The sequence below is a fragment of the Centropristis striata genome, chromosome 8 (genome assembly GCF_030273125.1).
Source record: "Centropristis striata isolate RG_2023a ecotype Rhode Island chromosome 8, C.striata_1.0, whole genome shotgun sequence".
NCBI classification, from domain to species: domain Eukaryota; kingdom Metazoa; phylum Chordata; class Actinopteri; order Perciformes; family Serranidae; genus Centropristis; species Centropristis striata.
Window position 1 is genome coordinate 23,612,448 of NC_081524.1, and position 23,097 is coordinate 23,635,544.

At 36.8% G+C, this 23,097-nt stretch overlaps 3 protein-coding genes across 3 annotated transcripts; 2 read left to right on the forward strand and 1 right to left on the reverse strand.

Moving 5' to 3' along the window:
• Positions 1 to 1,941: 1,941 nt before the first annotated feature.
• LOC131977025 (uncharacterized) lies at positions 1,942 to 3,037 on the reverse strand. The gene is made up of 2 exons (XM_059340275.1): positions 2,985 to 3,037; positions 1,942 to 2,890 (listed from the first exon to the last, which is right to left on the reverse strand). The coding sequence occupies exons 1-2, from the start codon at positions 3,035 to 3,037 to the stop codon at positions 2,044 to 2,046; spliced, it is 900 nt and encodes a 299-aa protein (XP_059196258.1). The 3' UTR covers positions 1,942 to 2,043.
• A 1,412-nt stretch (positions 3,038 to 4,449) lies between these two features.
• On the forward strand, positions 4,450 to 7,995 carry lamtor2 (late endosomal/lysosomal adaptor, MAPK and MTOR activator 2). The gene is made up of 4 exons (XM_059339585.1): positions 4,450 to 4,643; positions 5,587 to 5,749; positions 5,859 to 5,948; positions 7,561 to 7,995. The coding sequence occupies exons 1-4, from the start codon at positions 4,576 to 4,578 to the stop codon at positions 7,615 to 7,617; spliced, it is 378 nt and encodes a 125-aa protein (XP_059195568.1). The 5' UTR covers positions 4,450 to 4,575; the 3' UTR covers positions 7,618 to 7,995.
• A 139-nt stretch (positions 7,996 to 8,134) lies between these two features.
• Positions 8,135 to 22,210, forward strand: rab25b (RAB25, member RAS oncogene family b). The gene is made up of 7 exons (XM_059339584.1): positions 8,135 to 8,273; positions 8,429 to 8,516; positions 10,377 to 10,827; positions 17,568 to 17,763; positions 19,865 to 20,058; positions 20,433 to 20,513; positions 21,129 to 22,210. Exons 3-7 carry the CDS (start codon positions 10,791 to 10,793, stop codon positions 21,245 to 21,247), a joined length of 627 nt encoding a protein of 208 aa, XP_059195567.1. The 5' UTR covers positions 8,135 to 8,273; positions 8,429 to 8,516; positions 10,377 to 10,790; the 3' UTR covers positions 21,248 to 22,210.
• The last annotated feature ends 887 nt before the right edge of the window (positions 22,211 to 23,097 follow it).

The following is a 23,097-nucleotide window of genomic DNA, read 5'->3' on the forward strand; positions in this document are numbered from 1 at the left end:
GCAATAGAACGAAATAAAATATAATCATTCTTATTAAATGTCTTCAATGGTCTTACCTGCCTCCGACTGTTTGGCTGCTTACAGGTTGAACTACCTAAAACTGTATCTGTCTGGGATTTTACTGACCAGTTCCTGATATTTGGACGAGGAGGAGGGGGGGTTGGCAGCAGAGTTCCTCCCCTCATCCTGAAGCAGAAGCTTAACCCTTACCTGAAAAACACTTCTTTTACTTTTTTTCAAATATTATTTAAAAAATAAAGCAGAAACAGTTACTGTAAGTAGATTGACTGACATTTTAAGAACACATGAATGTGGAAGACTTTGTTTTTTAAGGTTGCTTCTGCTGCTTTCTGACATATTTTTAATGACATTCAAGATTAAATACAGTCTACACAAGATATGAGATTTAGGTAGCAGATAACTCAACTGTTAAACAACTGATGGCACAACAGTGGTTGAATGTAACTAAATACATTCACTCAAGTACTTTACTCAAGTACAATTTTGCAGTACTTATACTTTACTTGAGTATTTTAATTGTATGTAACTTTATACTTCTACTTCACTACATTTAGCTGCCAGCTTTAGTTACTTTTCACATCAAGATTTGACATTAGAAACATGGTCAGTTTAAAGTAATCAAACATTTCTCCTCTCTACTCTCTACTTCTACTCCACTGGATTTCAGAGAGAAATACTGAACTTTTTTTCTTCTACACTACTATTATTCTAGAGCTTCAGTTACTAGTTACTTTACAAATTAAGATTATTACATGCAAAACTTATCAAGTCAAAGTCAGTTAGTAGATTGACAAAATGTTTTTTTACTGGCAACTCATTTGTATTTCATTAGGATTTGCTTTTGCTTTTTATCTCAAGGTTAATTTGATAACTGTAGAAACTAATTACTTTGCAGATTTTTATTATGAATGCGATATATATACATCAACTAATAAATATTAATGTACTTTTTTTTTAATATAGAATAAGCTGCCCAGCAGTATATTAAGTGACAACAATAGACTGTTGGTGACAACTTTTGCAGCTTTTACAAGTGAATTTAACATATTATTCTGAAATGGGACCACTCGGCATAAGGAGTACTTTTAATTTGAATTTGAATGCTGATACTTTTGAATGCAGGACTTTTACTTGTGAGAGATAATTTCTACAAGGTGATCCTGCTACTTTTACTACTAACTGATTCTGTTTTTTATCCATGTACAGTATATCAGGGTTTTTATGGGTATACTGAATTGCTGCAGTTATTGCAACATACATTGTCTTGCAAGGGACTACATAACTAATTTGACTGCATGATGATAAGCTGCTGCAATATTTACATGTGTATTATTATGATACCCTTACTCATCAAAATCAACTGAAAGCATGTTTTTATTATATTTACACAGCTGTGGAAAGTAACATTAAATGCAAACTTGGGTACATTTTTGAGACACTGGGATACTTTACTGGAGTATTTTTTTTAAGTCTTACCTCACTAAACTTTTACTTCATTACATCTTACTATACTTCTCAAATGATTCTTTAAGTTTGTTATGTATGATCTGTTTTCGTAGATTAAATTACCTGACAGTAAATAGAGGATGCAAGTTAGAATAACCTCAACTACATACATACTGATACGTTTTAGGTGATTTTGCTTGTAATATAGGACTTTTACATTGTTATGTTGCTACTAAAATACCTAAAATAAAAGATCTGAGTATTTGTTCCAACAGTGTATGGACAAGGAGCACATTAAGCAGTAACTTGAAACATAATTCAGCAACACAAGTTCAGATCAATGCTGAGGCAATCAAATGTAATTTATTTTTGTCATGATCACAAAATGTTCCTGCCATTGATTACAAATGTGCACAGTTCAGAATACAGATGACATCACAAGGAGAGTATCAGATTTGAGATTACATTTTGTATTTCCGTCAATTTCAGCCACATCAGAGTGTGTACAGTGACCTGGGAACGTTACAGAACACATTTCAGCAGATTTAAACCTCTCAAACACATGATGGTAATTAATTACCACCAGTTTAGATTGATAACAGTTTGGATGAGGTCAATGCCAGGGAAGTCTGTGGCAATGATACCAAAGCATGGTCTGGGCTGATTGGGGTAAAACTGTCTCAGGTATTGATTGAGCCATGGGTTTACCTTCTCAGCCACTCTCTTCGGGGTCAGAAACATTCCCCAGAAAGTACCAAAGCCAGTGCCGCTACTGTAGGTCAAAACAGCATTATCGCCTCCACAAGCTTCAGTGGCTGCGTTCAGCTGATCGATTATTTTTTTGTCTTTATTTTTGACGTTGCTAACCTTGGCGCTGCTTTTTCCATCTGTATCTATGAGGGGAATTCCTATTGTGAACGTGCTTTTCTGCAAAAAGACTATTTTGCCCCTGACCTGACCCATACTTGGCATTCCCGATTTCACCCAGACATGTTGGTCGTTGCCAATCAGACTCTGCACCATTTCATTGACAGTTTTCTTCTCAAATGACTCTGGTTGGACTCTAATGAGCACAGCTTCTGTCTTGAACTCTGACAGGAAGGCTCGGACAGTGTCTAGGACATCTTTTAAGGTGGTGTGCTGGTACATCACCCCATGCATGACATAGAGGGTGTCACCCAGTCCAAACACTTTGAGATCCAGGAAACGAATGCCGGCCCTGAGCTGATCCCTCAGGGATAAGGCCTGACATTTAGCCTCTGGACCTCCGTGCAGAGCCATGCTGTCATGGGTACCGGGCATGGTGATGAGAGAGAGGGTGCGGAAATCCTCAATGCCCGCCATCCATGGAATGTTGTAGGAGCCCGGGAGTATGAGGTTTTCATTGTCATTGAAGAACAGGTCGTTTCCCTGGCAGAAAATACTGATGATGGAAAACACAATTAGTCCAATGGCACAAAGTTACAGCCCCAAAATAATCCTTGTATTTACTCATAAAACCTTCATATTATACTCACATGACGGAGAGCAAGACAGAGTGGAAAAGCAGACACTTGTGTCCAGCCTTCATTCTTGCAGAAAGATGAGCAATCTAGCAAATAATAATACAAAAAAGCACTTTAAGTATCAAAATCATGAGTTTGGAATACAAGACATTTTATTAGATCTAACAGCTACAATAAATATTTTTGTACTCTACCTTACAAGCAGGAGGAATTCACAGCAAACACCTGAATGGTCAGAATGAGGACGGCTCTACAAAAAGTCCCAAATTTATATATTGCTTGGTTATCAGTAAAGTTCCAGGCGTGGACCACATGTGTTATGCAACTCAGACTGATTGTTCTTAATGCTGGACAATAAAAAAAAACTGATTCTAGAGTGTTTAAAAGGCGGATCCCCTAAAAAGAGAATTGGGTCAGATAAGATTTGATTTCAAACTGGAATTATCTCAAACGCAAGCAGCCACGCCAGTGCAACAAAAAACAATGACTAATGCATGTAAGATATCACCTTTAGCAGATGATTGGTGACTTTATTGAATGTTTGCCAGCAATAAATAATTAAAAGCTTATCACGTAATGACAACAGGGCAAAACCTCTATGGAATAGGCTCAATGTATCTGCTGCTGCTTCCATTTCTAAAAAAACCCCTACAAAACTAAAACTAAAAGCTACAAGTATGAGATAAATAAATAAATAAAAATTGTCTGGGGGGCACAATATATTTAACAAACTTACAGTGAACTGAGATGGTTTAGTAAAATTACACCGTGTTCAAAGGTTATAAAAAAACATTTTTATTATTATTTAACTGTCCGAGAATAAGGCCTCCGAATGGGGGAACAACTAAAGAAAAAGCAACAGAATATTGTGCAGAATAACACAGTTATAATGACATACATCATTTAAAAAATATATAATTATCTGATGAATATGTATATATATATATATATATATATATATATATATATATATATATATATATATATATATATATATATATATATATATATATATATATATATATATATAAATTGGGATAAAATGGAATTTATATAGACAACATATACAACCACAAGTGTCATGAATATTGGAATTGGGTCTCTAAATGCTATACATATTGAACTATTTACATAACAACCTCTCCTGTGTGAATATTTGTCACATGTGTTGCTGAGGTATGCAGAATTTAATGTTTTAACAGTATTGAGTTATTCCAAACAGTTTAATTTTGGTGACATATTAAATGAGACGTGGAATAAAGTGAGTTTTTCGCAGTTTTTAGCCTTGTTTTGGTTACTTGTTCAAACAGAAACTTTCATAACATAGGATCCGATATTGGCTGTTTTTAAAGGTTCTGCCTATGATAAATGGTTTATTTTTGGCAGCCTTTTTAAGAAAACATACTTTCATAGGGTAACCCGTTCTGCCTTACGTGACTACAATTCCCACAATGCATCGAGAAGGCAACCGGAAAGGGAAGAAAATAGTCAGCTGACTTGACTGTTGTTGAGTTCTTTTTGACAGTTTAAAGGCAGTTGTTTGTTGTTTAGTCATTGAAAATATATAGTTTTTGCATTAATACATGTTAGTGAGTAAATAACTATGCTACGACCAAAGGCATTAACGCAGGTTCTCAGTCAGGCGAACACAAACGGAGTCCAAAGCACACTGTGAGTACAGTTAGCTTCATGCTAGCGAGATGCTACTTGGTAGGACAGTTGTGTGTTTTTGTCCGTTTGTTGCTTTAACTGTTTAACTGACAAACACGGAGATACAACCCGTCATAATATGGAACAGATAATAGAAAAAAACCCGAGACAAGCTGTTAGCAACAAGCGATACATAATTGTATGTTACAATAATACCTCTTTGATATGATATTAACGTTATAGTTGAACCGTGTGAATCTTACATGTTGACTGCAGGTAACGTTTACCTATTTATATTACTTATCGTAGTATCGTACAATCGGCCACTGCCAATTGTTGCAGTCGTTTTGTCTGAAATTGCTAATTTGTTCGATTATCAGTCATTACATTTGAGAAACAGGCAACATTTTCATGATATTTGATTACACTATTTTTTTCACAATCTGATCATTTTACTCCCTTTGGAATTATTATAGTTATGTCTAAATTCAATAAGTATACATGCATACACATCATTTTGCCAATTTAAAGTATTTTACATATGCTTTCATTTTATTTAATTTATATATAAATATCAGTTCAAATTAATTTTGAAAGTGTTCGTTTTAACTCTTAAATCTGGTTTAATAATACTTGGAAGTACCTTGGATAGACTGCAACATATTTATAATAATTACCACATTTGTACGTAGTTCAGAAGTTTGTACTATGATTAGGTTTGTAGACATTGTCGACATTGTTAGGCAGCTTGATAATAGCTTGAGTAAAATCCATAATCTATACGGAGTGTATATATACAAAGAAAAAAAACTTTAAACATTAAATATATTTTCAATTGATTATATGTCAAAAAGGATTGACAAATTATTGCATTCTGTTTTATCTACATTTTAGACAATGTCCCAAGTTATTTTCCATGTTAATTGGCTGGATACTGAAACCTCCATATTTGTATTTTCACCAGCTTACTGAATAATGAAGGCTCACTTCTGGCGTACTCTGGGTACGGAGACACTGACGCACGAGTGACAGCTGCCATCGCCAGCAACATTTGGGCGGCCTATGACAAGAACGGCCACCAAGCCTTTAATGAGGACAAACTCAAATTCATACTCATGGATTGTATGGTAAGAAGTGCAGTTCATCTGAAAGCATTGCAGTGGTTCTCATGTGTATGAAGACTGATATTAAGGACAGTTTGAAGTGGTGCACTTTGTATCTTGTTTTGTCTCTCAGGAGGGAAGAGTGGCCATTACTCGTGTTGCCAACCTACTACTGTGTATGTACGCCAAAGAGACAGTGGGCTTTGGAATGCTTAAAGCCAAGGTGAGAGTTTTAACACTCCGGCAGTCAGTTGACATCAGGCATTGGTTCTCCGTACAAACAATGCCCTGCTTTCACTGCCATGGTATATTGTACCTTTGCAATGTTTTGCTGTACCTCAAATTAATTTCTATATTCAGGATTATAAAATATACTGGGGCTTTTTCCAGCTTTATTGGTGGGCCCTGACCTCCACCATGTCATAGTCAACAAAAAGTTAATTAATTTGACGTTCAAAAGTACATGTAGGTGACTAATAAGAGTCTGTGCACTGGCACGGATTTGATTGCACCTCATTTCAGTCACCAAGGGGGTGACTTAATGTTACTACCTAATAATGTTAACTAACTCACATCACATATTGGGACATTTTGTGCAATGTCATGGACATAATTGTGAACATTATGTATTAAATTTGTGCTCTTAAATGTACTGTAATGACCCATTTTTACCATTCATAAAACAACACCATCACTATGGTGAGAAGTCGGTAAAAAGTATTTTACCCACCAGAATTGAAATGTCCACAGTTTCCAAAGATTAATGCCATTTATTATACCTTTTCAAAGAAAATATACTTTCCTCCAAAGACAAATAAAGCTGTAGTTTACAAATTCCGTCTCACAAACAAAGAAACATACACAGGTGCCCTTATTCACTCATTACCTCTGCATCTACATGTATAATGAGCTACCTTCTCCACCATATATGGTGGGAGGTTCAAACACATGAAATACAAAGAAACAAGCAAAATGGTTCTCACACGTACCTTACCCTGTCTCAATAAGATTACCTGTTTGATTAAAGTTTTTAACTTTTTTCTAGTTTATTGTATTGGTGTTGTGCTGCTGCTGGATTAATAAAGTCTTATCTATCTGTCTGTCTGTCTATCTATCTATCTATCTATCTATCTATCTATCTATCTATCTATCTATCTATCTATCTAATGTAACTACAAAAGTGTCCCATTTTAGTGTGTTAGTGGGTTGTATTTATTGTCATAGTGATTGGCGTCACCAGAGAGATCACCTGGCTGCTCAAGCAACTCTATGCGTGCCAATTATTCTTTGAATAATGACTTTAAATTATATAATTAATTTTAACTAAATACCACAAATATCAACCTTTTGTCTGCATTTATGTTCTGGAATCAAAACAGCAAGAAAGTTGTAAAGAAGTCAAGCTCCTCTTGCATGATTTGATTAGCTGCCCCTGCCAAGTGTGATATGGATGAAGGGTGCGAAAACTTGTCTAAGGCTGCAAACTTATCTTTTAGATATTTTAACTTTTGCACAGGTCGAAAAAATGCTAGAAATAATGCAATATGAAGCACAAGACTGCCAGGCATGCAGTATCATAAAAAAAACAATGGTTTGGCTGGTGACACATTTCTAGCGCTGCATCTTTGTTTGACTGGGGACTTCAACAATAACTTGATCATCAAATTAGTTAGTTTGTGGTGTATCATTGAGCTTTAATCATTTAAAAACCAATCATGTCAAATTGAGGAAGCCTTGTCGTACAGATTTTATGCTACACCACAACACACAAGGCAAAGGTCCAGCATTACTCATCACCCTGAACGCAGCTTTTGTTGTGTTTGTTGCATTTATAGGCAGAAGCACTGGTGCAGTATCTGGAGGAACCATTGACCCAAGTGGCAGCATCATAGTGGAGATGTGACTGAAGCTCTGCCTGTTGCTTCTGTCAACCTGGGGGAAAAAAGCATCAAATGATCCAGGTCATTAATGGACTACTGTAACATTCTGTGTACATGCATATATATATCTATGAGTGAGTGAGTGAGTGAATATGTGTGTGGCTTGGAGGTGGAGGGCTCAGTGTATTTATAAACATTGAAACTAATAACTTGTATGAGTTTTTAAATATTTGCCCTCCTTTTGTGTTCATGTATTGGTCGGTTGGAAGTCTGATTATACAGCTGCTGAAATGATTCCATTATCAGCCGGTCCCGCGGTTGATTTATTCATTTGCAGTTCCAGTTCAGGCGTGCCGATCACAGTTAGGCATAAAATTGAACATTTTGAATCCTGTCAAAGGGGTAGAATGGAAATCTCTAAAAGAATGTCTGTCTGACAAAACGCAGTAAGGATTATTTGATATGTTTTGTTTCAAAGCTGTCAAATAAACAATTTTTGGGATTAATATTTGCTTAATTGTTTTGTGTTTATGTTCTGTGGTGACTGCTTGGTGTGAGAGGCTTCAAAAAAACAAGTCTCCCTACTGAAATAGGCTCTGGATAGTTTATTCTCAAATGAAGAGGAAATGTTTCGATCTCCAGGATCTTCTTCAGGCGAAGAAATGGAGGTGACACATACATTAGTTCAAAGCTTAAATATCGTATAAAGTTTATCAGGATTCTAACAGGATAAGGCTTTAAAAGACGCAGAGGTTTCAGTGTTCTCTGATTCAAATAATTGCTTTTTAAAGGTAATTTTTGGCATTTCTGCTTTATTTGATAGTGAGAGAAACAGACAGGAAAGGCAGGAGAGAGAGAGAGAGAGAGGATGACAGGCAGCAAAGGAGCAAATCTGAGGCAGCTGCGGTAAGGTAAAGTAAGGTAAAGTTAACGGGGCACCCTATCTGGTTAAAATTTTATTGTATCAGGGTTCTTTTTAGTATCATATTTAAAATGCACTCTAAAGAAAGCTTAAATCAATACATTCAGTCAATATGAAGGTGTTTAGATTAATTTTGTATCATCTGCATTATTACCCTTTAACAAAACTAAGCATTGTTACTAATCGATTTTTCCTATACGAGCAATCCAACATCGAAACCCTTTATGTTGTTATTTTGCTCTTATTGAAAAAATCCTATTTTTTTATTAACTCTTATTATTTTCATCATATTCACATTTTTATATTTCTGTTGAAATAATTGTTTTCTCATTCATTTCCTAGATTTACTAAAGTGAATGCGTCTGACAGTTAAATAATCACAAGATATATGTATTTCATTATTTCAGACTTTCAACTCACTCTTTGCTTGCTCACTTAGCTCTAAAGCCCTGAAATGAATATTAATAAAAGTGTAATGATGGGGAAACTGAAAAACCTTGTTCAGTCCTTCTAAGTGTAGTTTAATCACAGCCCAAGGCTTGCACAACATTTTTTTTTAACTTCACTTGAAATGAGTTGGAGATTTAAATTAGATTTATTTTAAAACGATTTATCTGCATGCAGATAAGTTCTGTCAGTGTTTAGAGACAAGCATGGGCTGTAATGTAAGACATTTTAATGACTTCATGGCTAATAATTACTGACAAGGACCACCAAAGTCCAAAGTAAAGACAGTTTTCTTTACATAACATGGTAACAATCTGAGGCACACAGTTGACGGAACCATGATAAAGATAAAAAAAAAATATTAACTATATTAATTTGTCTTTTTAGTGCATTCATAACCCAGAACACAAAACCTTAGACCTAAGAAGACAGGTCTAGGTGCGCTATAAATATGGTGAAAGTATCGAAATGTTCAATTCATAGAGAAATACACAACCTGTATTTAGAAACTGTGCTTTTGAACAGACTTCTGTAAGGTTGTGATGTCACAACAATACTATATATAGGTAGAAGGCACTGTTACGGTGCTGTTCGAGTGATTCCCCAGTTGCAATGAAAGCACCTGTGACCCGGAAACTCTGAAGAATTAGAGCAGATTGGGCTTTTTCAGGAGGAGGGCTTGTAGGTTCAGGCACTTAAATGGTGCATGTCAGACAGATATATTCAGACAGATGGAGTATGAGAAAACTGATGTGTTCTTTGAGCATTTAACTTGTAAATTTGTTCTAGTAGAAACAAAAAATGCATGTTTGAACCTGAAAATGACCATAATAGGTGCCCTTTAAATAAATTAAAGTTGTAGAAACTAGAAAAAAAACGAAAATGTCTTAAGAAAATACATTTCAAAAAAGATTTTCTTAAAAATAACTACCTACAACAAATCAACGGGACCTCATGTCTATGTTTCTGTCTGCCGTTGTCTGTTACGAACATTATGGTTACTGCTGCATTGCAATGTGGGATATTTATGCCACCTGAATGTCCAGTGTTTGCATACTGCTGTATTTCACCATAAAATAGTATAAAACTTGCTTACTATGGTTTCACACTATGGTTTCAAGCATAAAAAGTTTAAGTGTATACTTTTGGGCACAGCCCTTGTCTTTGTGACCACAGGATCAAATAGGAAAAACTGACCTGGATATATAAAATAATTATGACAAGAAGGAAAAAAATCAGCTTGTGTCATAGTGTTAATGATGCTGTTTTGTACTTTATATTTGCTGCATAATATTACACAAACGCTGTGTTAACTCTGTTTCAGGGTGGTTTTTGCTATAGTGATGAAGCAATAAGAGTTGCTTCCTGTTTCCTGCATGCAGTAATGTGATTGGTCCAGCAGGAGGCGCCTGGCAGTCCCTCTCAGCTGTACCTGTGAGTCGCCCCACCTGTCCAACCTGCTCTGCACCGTCTCTGTTACTAAGACACACCTCCGCAGCTGCCCCACCACTCCCTGACACAAGCCCCGCCTGCTGCAGCGGAGCAACCTGGATACACTCAGCATGTCTTGTTCAAACAAGCCAGCTTTCTATTAACTCAGATAGGGAAGGGTAGTGAAGGGCGGAAAAGTGGCGACTGGCATTCATGTGTCAAAACATTTTTTGCAGCCATTTTATTTCCTGAAGCCTGAGTATCTGAGGGGCAGGCTGGTTTGTGGTGTGAGTCAGTGTCATCTTACATCCTGCAACAGCAACGGTCTGAGAGTGCTGAGGACACGGCAGTAAACTGAGGGGCTGCAACACTGAATGGACAGAATATGGGGTCAGATGAGGCCTACAACTTTGTCTTTAAGGGTGAGTGCTCTTTTTCCTGCTTACTTTATTTGATCCACAGATGTGTCCCTTAAATCTATGAAAGGTTTTGTTTTGTTGTGTTTTTTTTAATCTTTCAAATTATACTTCCTCGTTTATTATTACCTTTGTGTTGTGTGGAAACATAATGCAACAGATTCTTAGAATTGGCAGCACAAAGTAATACACACCTATTAGCCTGGACTTATGTGTCTATTATCAGGTCAATCAGCTGTTTAGGTAAATATTGTATGCTGGTATTTTTGTCAAAGCCCTTCAGGTGAGTTGAATGATACTACAATCACATTACCAGTTCAGGACATTGTCCCTGGGTGAGCGGGCAGTAAACATGCATCACACAGGTTATTGAAACCAGGATGTGTACTTTAATTCCTGCTTATCTGCAGCATTCCATGCAGAACGACGTCGTGACACAGAGTGTCTGGTTTAAAGCCGAGTATCAGTGCCAAAAGACAAAGTACATCACTCATACAGTAGTTTTTCCCAATATAACACATCCACTCTTGAATTGCGATCTGTTCTTTGTAAAGTAGCAGCTTGTCAAATGCTGCAATCAAACTTCATGGAATAGTAATAATTTCTTATAAGCAGCTGGATAAGGTAGCAGATGGTTCTTCGCAGATGTACAAGAGAAGTGAAAGTCTTAGATGTTCAACTACAGTGATTTGACAATTGGGTGCAAAGTGTCATGTTGATAAAAGGCCCTGCAGGTAAATGGTAAATCCAAAGTTTTCAAACATCAAATAGAAACAGTGTTAATGAGTTCCACTTTAAAAGTAGATATGTAGACAGTCAAGCCAATTTTACTCATCCAGCACAGAATCACACATAACATATTTGCCTTGACAGGCTTTGGGGGCATCCTGGTTTGATTCCAGTTGAAGAACTTTGTTGCATTTCAGTCTTTCCCTTCCCTCTCCCCCTACATTTCCTGTCTGTCTCTACACTATCAGCTATCAGGACTGTCGGCAGAAACAGCCCCCCAAAAATATCTTTTTAGAAATGAAAGTGCAATATGACATCCTTTACTCATATCTTAGGAGATATACTTGCTTTTTAAAGATGTGTTAGCACAGGCATCTGACTGTTCCACTAGGACACCCAAGAGAACTCAGGCTGTATACAACTTCAAGATTTGCATAATGCAAGCAATAAACATGGTGACACTCAAGGAAGTTAATTCTGAGACCAAAGGTTCCTAAATCAAGCATGTTGTAACAATGTGTGTGTCTCTCGTTCTGCCAAAGCCAAACATTGCCCCTCCCATTTATTCTTGTGGACACATAATATTAATTTCTGAGGACGTGTACAAACCAACAACCCAAACAGATGCAGGATACGCAAGGCAGCGATCATACAATAAAATCAAGAATATCTCCAGCTTTAGACATTTAATTTGAAGGAGATAAAAAACAACACAAAAAAACTTTCAAGGAATATCTTTTAATGTTTTAGGAGATATGCTTTTTTGCTGTCTTGTTAAGAATTATATGTGAAGCCTAAGATTCTTATATCTGCACTGTAAACATGAAGCTGCTGCCAAGCTTAGCTTAGCTTAGCTTAGTTTAGCATTAAGGTTGGATGCAGGGGGAAACATCTAGCCCGTCAACAAAATTCACCCATGAGCACCTTGAAAGCTCACTAATTAACATGTTATATCTAATTTGTTTAATCCACGCAAAGACTGAAGTGTAAAAAAACGACAAATTGTGGCTTCATGGAGGCTTATGTGCAGGACTACTTTTTGGACAGGCGCAGATCCTCCTGGAGTGTCTGCTGTTTGTCACCGCAGCCTGTTTCTCCTCTACTTCCAGTCTTTACGCTAAGCTAAGCTAAGCTAAATGCCTGCTGGCTCAGCCCTTATATTTACCTTACACGCATAAATTGGAATTTATCTCCTCATCTAACCCTCGGCAAGAAAGAGAATATTTCATAGCATATTTCCAAAATAATGACCTGTTTCTTTAAGGTGGCGAAAAGAGAGAGACAGGAGGAGATTGAGGAGGGATCCCTCCTCCAGCCGGTGAATAGTTAATGCTCAAAAACTGAATGTTATCACTGAATAAACTTGCAGAACAGTGTACAAGCAGTGTGTGATATAGTATCTCAAAGGTACGAGTAGGTTTTCATTCCACCCAGCGATTCAAAGATAACTCAGTGAAACTAATCAGTAAAATCTGATTCTATAGGGTTTGCTTGGAATGTAAGCCTCTCGCACACTCTCGACCCTCCACACACAGTACATAGGCACATTGTGGAAGAAGTTTCAAGTTATTTATTCCCCTACCCACAACAGTCAGAGAGAAGCAGTCGTTGGAAATGGGAATCTCAGATCTCAGGCTCCCTCCAACAAGTCATTAAATATGTATAAAAGGAACTCATGCAAGTAAAAAATGAGAATCTATGAGATATAAAATGGTGCCAAAGTTTAAATATAGGGTTACAGTAACAAATATAAAATTAAATAATATATGTGTGGCATTCAACAATTGCTAAATGAATAAATCCTAGTTTCCAGAGCTATATAGTTAAAATAGGCCTATGCATTATCATAAATAATACACATACATACAGCGATGTAAACAGGTGTAAAACTAAGTAAAAGCAGTGGTGGAAGAATTATTCAGATCTCTTACTTAAGTAACTTACTAATACCACACTGTGTTATAATACTCCACTACAAGTAAAAGTCCGGCAATCAAAACTTATTTAAGTAAAAGTAAAGTATCAGCATCAAAATTAAAAGTACTTGTGATGCAAAATGAACCCACTCAGATTGTTTTATATATTGTAAATATGTTATTGGATTATTATTCTTGATAATGATTACGTAAGCAGCATTTTTCTGTTGACTGATTTTAACCACTTATTATACTATTTTGTGGTTTAATTTATAAACATGAATATACATTTTAAATTTATCATGTTTTCATGTTAAATCTTTACCTAAAAAGTAGCTAAAGCTGGCAGCTAAAGTAGTGCTGAAATAGAGTTAAAAGTACAACATTTGCCTCCAAAAAGTAGTGAAGTAGAAGTATAAAGCAAAGTAAATATTTCTGCTGGATTTTTGCTGGATTTTCTTGCCACTATTAAAAAAATAGATAATCAAGAATTGAAAGTTCAAATATTTACCATTAAACTTGAATAAATATGTTGCATACACTAGAGTGATATTAACTTTCCACCAGGATGTCTGTGTACAGTACACAAGTTACATTTCCAGTCCTGAAGGTCATGAAAACAAACAAAAGGAAAATTTAATCCTCACTGCATCACATCAGGTTCTTCCTCAGAATCAACAAACCAGGTTTGAAGGCCTCTTGTCCTGCATTGCCATAGAAACCAGGTGTGGGTATTGTTTGCATAAGAAGTTACTGAGTAGTGGAGGAGAAGAAGAACAGAGCGTCTCACCTCACACACGGGAAGAAAAAGCAGTACAGCGGTTTGACTGTAGAGTGAACAATTACCTAAAACTAGCAAAAGCAGAACAACTTGTAAAACATTCTTCAGGTTAAACATACTGTAAATCCAAAACTTTCAGGGGGTTCCTCTTAGAAAAATGCACCAGCAGTTTTTATCTGTTCGGTCACGGTTGAATAGTAAACATGTGATTTGTTTACTCCATTTTACACTAGAACTGAATTGAATAGAAAGCTTTTGGTGGGTGGAAAAAGTATTCAGATCCCTTACTTACTGTGAAATTAATCCACAACAAGTCCTGCATTCAAAAGTATCAAAAGTAAAAATACTCATTATGCAGAATGGACCCACTCTGATTGTTTTATGAATTCTAAATATATTACTTTTATATATTATATTATTATTATTATTTATGTATTTATTTAAGCAGCGTTTAATTGTATAAATAGGGCTCATTTTAACTGTTTAATATACTGTTATGAAGTTGAATTCAAAAAATATATAGTATATCCATACTTCAAATGTGTCATGTTTTTCATGTTACATCTCAACCTGAAAAGCAACTAAAGCTGTCAGCTAAATGCAGTGAAGTAAAAAGTAAAATATTTACCTCTAAAATGTAGTTGAGTAGAAGTTTAAAGCTACAAAAAATGGAAATACTCAAATAAATTACAGGTACCTCAAAATGGTACACCTAAAAAAGTACAAATCTTGAGTAAATGTACTTAGTTACATTCCACCACTGATAACAAAATACAACAATTTCAGAGTTCTGCTCCTCATTTGGTACCTTTAAGTCCTTTAAGTTAAGAGTGCAAGAAATACGAGAAAATTTAACTTAAAGTAATATATACTTAAAGGCAATATAACACACTAAAAAGACATTTAAAGTATGTAGAGTAGTTTGGAATGAGTGCAAGGTCACAGAGTTCTTATGCTTTGCTATATTCAAGTATGTAGAAGGATATTATTCAATTCTTTGGAGGCAGTGGTTGAGGAACAATCTAACCACAAGGTCCATTTAGTAGCTTTTCTGGTACTTTTAATCAGGTAGTCTTCAACAGTAGACAGGAGATTATCCAGTTGTCTCGATAGTGACTTTTTTGGCTTAACTGTTGTGGTTCAAGTTCATTATTGGCCTTGGAAGAGAAAGAAAGTTCAGAAAACAGTCTCATCACACATTTCATTTAGTGACTGTTGTGGCAGTTTGAATCATATCACATGATCTTTATCAGCGAATGGATATTTGAGCGTCAGTTCCATGACTGGGCATGAAGATCATGTGATACAATTGAGAGCTCATAAACATTATGCTGGATCCTGTGGTGAGATTGTTTTCAGTTGCCAGGAGTAGAAGAAGTACATTCACCGACTGCTTTATAAGGTGAAGTCTGTTCAGAGATGGTCTTCTGCATACTCAGTTGTGACAAGTTCTTTTAGTTACTGTTGCCTCTGTAAACTCTAGAGATGGTTGTTAGATCAGATACTATACTCAAATACTCAGACCAGCCCGTCCGGCACCAACAACCATTCAAAGTCACTTAAATCCCCTTTCTCTCCTATTCTGTTGATCAGTTTGAACTTCAGCAGGTTGTCTTTACCATGTCAACATGCTAAATGCATTGAGTTGCTGCCATGTGTGCCATCTGTAACAGCAGATGTGTTTTTGGATCTCACTTGTTTTAAAATTGTATTGTCTGTAGTTGTTGCTCCACCTACCCTCTCTGGCTGAGAAAACACTCTGAAAAACTGTCACTTATTATGCTGCTTGTGAGTTTTCCCTGGAGGTTATTACTTCAAGTAAAAATATGTTACATTATGAAAATGTCCCATTCAGATTGTTATATAAACAACACTTTTATCTTTATTTCAAGTCTTTATGCTTAGCTAAGCTGTGCTGCATATTTAAGTAGAAGCATTACACTGGTATCAATTTTCTCATCTAGCTCTCAGCAAGAAAGCAAATTAGCATATTTCCCAAAATGCCTAACTATTCGTTTAACTCCCATCACACCTTAACTCCATATTTAATGACTGCTGAGATGTCACAAGAACTTGGATTATTCACAAGCTCACACGCCTCAGCAATAAGCTGTGACTGTGTCTTCATCAGTTCTGCAGAGATCCCAGTGCCACTGTGTTTTCACAGTGTGGTCATATTTTCCTGTCTGTGCCAATTAAGCCAAGCCTTTTTTTTCTCTCTGAGTCAGCCACATACAACTGAAACCCAAACATTAGTCACAGAAATGTACAGAAGGGGTGTCGGTGTTATTTCTTGTCCTGTTTACCCAGTAGGTGGGTTCTTGTGACCAAGATAAAAGGCAGTGGCAGCATAACTTGTTCCACCTGAATTAAAGTCACCTTACCCCCTCAGAGGATGTTTTATTTCCTTGAACAAAGGTTCACTTGTGAGAGGTTCTTACCTCAAGGGTTTTCTAAAGGGGGAAGTGCATCCACTCCCTCTGGAAATATGACAAATATGGAAGAAAATACAAATTACAGTATATTTCTTCTTCTGTTTTTCTAAAATGTGTTTTTTTTAAAACATCAATAACTCATACCAAGAGGAAGGATTGACTGATTGTTGTGCTGCACAGCTTCAATGATAAATTAAAACATGTTCAAAGCTAAATTTGGGGGAAATTGCAGGCAAATGTAGGAAAGAAAACTAAAAGGACATCTGCAAAATGTCGATTGTAAAGTCCACTTCTGCCAGCACATCTCTGTCCCAACTGGTTTCAGTACAGCATGTGCTTTTCTTCCCCTCCTCGCTGTCTAAATAAAAAAATAAACATAACAATCTTCTTCTTCTTTTTTAGAATTGGCATCTCACCAGTGCATGCAGGGATAGCCTACAGACCCTCACAATCTGCAGTTATCTTATACGATCAATAATCTAGTGTATTCTGTTCCAGACCAACATCCCACATTGTTCCCTAGTATTTTACTCAACATGTCTTCTCTGTGGATTATTTGCTCTGCATGCTTACGTTAAAACAATTAAATTATTTACCATGAGGGTGTGGTGCTGTTTTTTAAAATCATGTCCCCAACGGTGTGATTAGCTCCGGTCTTAGACGGCTAAGAAAGAGGATTTATGGTACAACCGAGAAAGGCACACCTAGACTAAAGGCTTCAATTAAGAAGAGCTGTAAAGGATGAAGTGCAGGTTCAGGATTGGCTTGTTTAAAGCTCTGTGGATATGAGTCTTGTCTCCAAGAAATACTGGGTTTAGTTTTGCAACAAGAAACTGCAGTCTTAATAAAGACACTCGCGTTTACTGTGTTTTGTGTCCTCCGCAGTGGTTCTAATAGGAGAATCTGGTGTAGGAAAGAGCAATCTGCTGTCCCGCTTCACCAAAAACGAGTTCAACCATGACAGTCGCACAACCATTGGAGTGGAGTTCAGCACGCGGACAGTGCAGCTCAACAGCTTTACCATCAAGGCCCAGATCTGGGACACAGCGGGGCTGGAGCGATACAGGGCCATCACTTCTGCGTGAGTGTCAAGATCCATCACAACTTTTTTTGGATCTATTTATGCATGTGTACTCATTCTCACACACACACACGCACACACACAGACACTGTTCAGAATTGATGTTTTTTTTTTATAGCACATCTGTGTGTCTGGGTACTTTTAAAAGCACGTTTAAAGGTATTCCTGTAGTTTTTTATGATCTAAATATGTTATTTTTATACAATTTTTATTAAACTGTCTCCCCGCACCAAGACCTCTGTTTTCGCTGTACGACATTGAGGCCTAAACACTGAATACACGCTCCCATCTTGCTCTGGTAGCTGGTAGCCAGGTTTCACCTTTAGACTGAGTCAGGCTAGCTGTTTCCGCATGTCTCCAGATTTTGTGCTAAGCTAAGCTAACCGGCAACTAGTTCTAGCTGCACAGATTTAAGAGTATCAATTTTATTCAATCCTATTAATTACACAATTGTAATCAATAGGTAGAGCCATCACTGGTAAATCTTACAATCTGTGTTTGGACTGTTTTTCTATTGGAAACAGTTGTCAATGAGCTAATGCAGCACTGAGTAACTAAGCTTCGAAGTCTTAATTAGTGGAGATAATGATGGTTCGCATTGCATCATTCCTTTGTGACTAATAAAAGTGTTGTGTTTTTTCATAATTTACCTGCCTAATGTGTGCATTTCCCTCACGTGTTATGAATTTCTGAAAATAACACTTCTTTATAAGCAGCCATACAGAAATTAAAGACAGTTTTTTTTCCTTGCTCCATAGTTGTTGAGCAACCTGTATGTTGGCATCCTAAGGTGGTGCTGTTATCAGCCAAAACACACGCAAGGACAGGCACTGATCCTCACTTTCCTCCCACATTACCTGAAAAACAACCAGCACATTCTCCTGTCAGCTCCCAACTGCCACGCTCAGGTCGCAGAATCCAATTGGTTAGAGCAGAGACCTTTGTTTGAATGCTCAGCCCTCAGCGGGGCTCTGTTCTATCTGAGGGTGCTCCTGATTCTTTCTTTTTTTTAATTAAACTAGAAGGATTAACAGTGTGGAAACTGGTTTTTAAAACAATGGAACCATGTCAGTTTTATTTTTAAGACATGGAAGAATCTGAGGATATGCTACACCGCTGGATTAGCTCTTTTCTGACGGCTCGGCTTTTTGAGTAATTACTTGCCGACTTATTCCACTACGCAAATTCTCACTCCCATGGAATTTCCCATTTGTGCTGTAACGAGCAGCTAAAACCAATTAAAGCGGAATTAATTATATTGCTGGAAGAGCGGAGCAGATATGTAATTGTGAAGGAAGTATTGATTAGTTCATGACTTTAGAATCATTTCATTTTTTTCAGGAGACAATGAAAATAGGACAATACTTAAAGTGGCCAGAATCACTATTTTTATGCATTATGCATTACTTTAAATCAGTATATTAGTTGACGGTATTTGTTTCTTTTTACTTTTGTGATAATCTACGAAATCACCGCATATGCACTGTCATTGCAAGTAAACAATGTAGCATTAAATCTTACACATTATGCACATAGCAGATTGGATTTTGATAGGCTTAAAAGGAAAAGCATGTTTAAATGGCATATACAGCTTTTACTGGCCAAAAAAACACTCAACAACAAGCAAATCCACTAGAGTCGCTCGCTCACCAAACCACGGCTTAATAAAAGAGTATAGAAATAAAAATTTTAGAAATGTATAGAAATAGTTCAGCATATTTTAGGTGGTTATCACTAATAGGGAAACTCTATGGCACTGCATCTCGTTTTCCCCATTTAAGGGCACCCTACATGGCACTTCATTATGTTTTGCTCACTAAATAAACCCTAGAGGACACCTGTTCATGGTATTTCCTCTTAATAGGCACTTTTTTGGGTGAGTACAGTAATGCATTACATTTGTTTCATGTTACCCCCCGACACTGCCAGCTGGTGAACACAATTGAGCAGTCTTAATTTCCCTCTGAAGTCGGTAAAGACCAAAAACAAAGCTAAAGGAAGAGAAAATTCATTGCACATAAATTCATCAGCTAGCCAATAACAGGACACCAAGTGATAATGTTGCTCTGTAACTTTGAATATGTCAATCTCCTCTGAACAGGTATTACAGAGGTGCTGTTGGTGCCCTGCTGGTCTATGACATCACCAAACACCTGACCTATGAGAGTGTGGAGACCTGGCTGAAGGAGCTGTACGACCACGCCGATCCTAACATTGTGGTCATGCTGGTGGGCAACAAGACTGACCTGGAGTCAGAGAGGTCTGTGCCCAGCGAGGAGGCGAAAGACTACGCAGGTACAGCCTAAACAAGTGAAAATCATTGGACAGAGTTTGTTTATTGAGCATAATTAGTGACGGAGGAGAATGTAAATTAGTCTGTTCCCTGTTAATGTGTCAAGTCAAATATCTAATTCATTGATTCTTCATGGTTGAAAAAGTGACTCTAAATTCCTATTTGTTGATTTTAATTGGTGATTAAAAATACATTACTTGATGCTGTTAAAGACCCAGTAACGCTCCCGGAATCCCCAGTTTCTTTGAGGATTATAGATGAGAAGATCAGCAGTGAAATTTTGTGATTTGGGGAATATAATTTTTAAGTGAAGCAAGCAAGCAAATAACTGCAAATGTGAATACAATTAATAGCATTTATTATTTGTATTATCTAGAAAAGCATGGTCTTTTGTTTCTGGAGACGTCTGCTTTGGAGTCGACTAATGTGGAGGCAGCATTCAACAATGTCCTAGCAGGTAATTCACTTTAATGTATTTAAATTTGGCCTACTTTATTAAAAGCAGTATCAAATGTGTAGTTGATACCAAGATCCACAGAGGCCTAATCTTTTCCGATGAGTTGTCATAGTCTGTGGTTGACTGGCTTACAGCATCCTCTGGCTTGTTATTATTTTCCAGTCTTCTCCCTTGAATGTCTTTCCCTTCTTGTCTTCCATCCACCAAAAACATAAAAAGATTTGGACTGGGTGCACACATTTTCCCATAAACATGCTGGGATTAGGCTCCACCCTGTGACCCTGACTTTAACCTCACATAGCCAGATGTCCATCTCCTCAGCTCATGGAGGTTTAGAGGAAGTCTAAGTCTGGAAAAGGTCAGGATAAAATGACTTTTGGTAGTCCCAAAGCAGCCATTTGATTGACTGCTTTGGGAGAGAAAACACCTCCTTTGGTTGGAAATGAACGACTTCACCAATCTATTTCCTTTCAAGTCCTGCTCTTCTTTTCCAATCAACCTTTGTGCATCATGGAAGTCTGGCTTGTTTTAGTACTATACTGTTTTTTCCTCTCAACACTGCAGCTTCATTTTATTATTGTATAATTGATAATAAATATATATTTTCTGCAATAGAAATTCACAGGAAGGCGAGCAGTAAGGAAGTGGTTCGGGGCTCCATCAGTGCTATTAACTTGAACAGCTCCAGAGCAGAAAACACAGAGGAGTCAAAGCCCTGCTGCAGGAACATCTGATCACAAGGTTCTTCAGGAGCCCAGGGGCCTCAGGGTGGGTGACCTTCAACCACGACCCTGTGAAAGAGCTCAATAAGAGGCAGGTGACATGGCAACCGTGGGTGCTTGGTCTTGGCTTAAATGCACAATATGTAATTTTCTGCTGCTGCAAAAACAAAAGACACAGTTTAGTGAAGTTGTGAAGTAGCGTGGAAACATGGGAGTTGTTGTTGCAGTCACCTTCTCTCGATTAGGATTTCTTCAGCGCTCACTGTTCAGGAGGTTTTTATCGTGAGCCGAATTATCGGCAGAGGTCTCCTCCTCCCCGTAACAAATGGACCCACTGATTAAACCAGTAAAAACACAGAATAAAGCAGTTTCTCATTAAAAATTGATGTTTCTCCAATGCTGTTTGGCGGACACAGGAAGTGCTGCAAGCCGAGCTGTTGCTAACATTTGCTGAGCTTGTTTCTCTGATAATTTAAGATCCAGACATCTGATGACTAAAAGCTTTCATCTGCTTAATATATAGGGTTAAAATAGACCAAGTTCTAAAAAGTGTATCATAAAAATGTGGTTTTAAACTGCATAAGAAGTCAGTTTATGACAGCTTCTGGCAAACAACAGCAATACAACCATTACCTTCATTAAAATGAAATTTTTTTTAGGTTTGAGAATTGCTGAAAACATATTGGACATCTTAACACGGAAAGTTACATATTCTACCTTTAAGTGATGCCTCACTGAAAATGACTGATTTACAAGTTGTACAAGCTGCATGACGGCATGATGATAAAAGATGATTTATTCATGTGAATGAATGTAGCTGGAGACCAACATCAATCTTTTAAGAGTCCCTGCTGACTATTGAACTTAGGTCAAAAAGTAAAACACTTAATCGTGTTACCTGTAAGAAGATGTATTTATAATCCCTGCACAGAACTAGATGCATCGCGGCATGTGTAAATGTTTGTTGTTGTGTTTGCTTGTTGGTGACATTGTGAGTGTTACTGTCACTGCTGTGTGTGTGCTCCAGCTGATGATCTAGAGAGAGAGACTGATTGCAATTCTGTTGAGAAATAAATGATTTATGGAGACAGCTTGCCTACTGCGTGTTATTTGTGTCTATCAGAAGAAATGTTTTTTTCACATAAGACATTTTGACATTTTCATAGAAAGTTTGGAAAATGTTTAATTTTAAACATTGTGTTTGATTGATTGTTTGATTTTCAACATTACTTGGTGTTTTATCGACACAATTTCTCGTGTAACCAACAAATCTTTTAATATTTGAAATAAAAAAATGTTTTGGTCATATTTGTTTGTTTATTTGTTGTTTTTCTCAGTCGCTTTGGTGCGTTTCTCACATCACTATTAACATTTGCACAACATTTAATACATTTCTCAAAACAATTTGTACAAACTGCAAAACCTAGTTGATAACCTGCAAAAGTGTGTCACTTGCTCAAAATGGATAGTTCATTCCTCAATAGCAAGTATTCATGTCAATGAAAGTGTCATCAAGATGAAAAGTCCTGACACCATGTTTATGAACAAGATATTCAAATGGCTCTGTCATGTTTTCATTATGACAGTTTACTCTGTAAATGTTTTCCAATGCAAAAAAGTCAGATCTTGGTGACATTACCTGAAAATGCTCAAGACAGCACTAATATACTATTTGCACAGCCATTTGAAAACTACAGTAAAGTTACACATTACTGTATTTAGTGAGGTAACTGAGTACAAGACACTGAATATGTATGTTTCATATTTTACTGCATATGCTCTTTGCAATACTAATTTGTTCAAAGCATTGTGCAGAAAAAAAAATACACCCTTACAGATAATAAGTGTAAATACACAGAACT

Coding starts and splice junctions, on each gene's coding strand:
- LOC131977025 (XM_059340275.1), bottom strand. CDS start 3,037: ATGAAGGCTGGACACAAGTGTCTGCTTTTCCACTCTGTCTTGCTCTCC. Junction 2,891..2,984: donor TCTGTCTTGCTCTCCGTCAT/GTGAGTATAATA, acceptor TTCCATCATCAG/TATTTTCTGCCAGGGAAACG.
- lamtor2 (XM_059339585.1), top strand. CDS start 4,576: ATGCTACGACCAAAGGCATTAACGCAGGTTCTCAGTCAGGCGAACACA. Junction 5,750..5,858: donor TCATACTCATGGATTGTATG/GTAAGAAGTGCA, acceptor TTTGTCTCTCAG/GAGGGAAGAGTGGCCATTAC. Junction 5,949..7,560: donor TTGGAATGCTTAAAGCCAAG/GTGAGAGTTTTA, acceptor TTGCATTTATAG/GCAGAAGCACTGGTGCAGTA.
- rab25b (XM_059339584.1), top strand. CDS start 10,791: ATGGGGTCAGATGAGGCCTACAACTTTGTCTTTAAGG. Junction 10,828..17,567: donor CTACAACTTTGTCTTTAAGG/GTGAGTGCTCTT, acceptor TGTCCTCCGCAG/TGGTTCTAATAGGAGAATCT. Junction 17,764..19,864: donor TACAGGGCCATCACTTCTGC/GTGAGTGTCAAG, acceptor TCCTCTGAACAG/GTATTACAGAGGTGCTGTTG.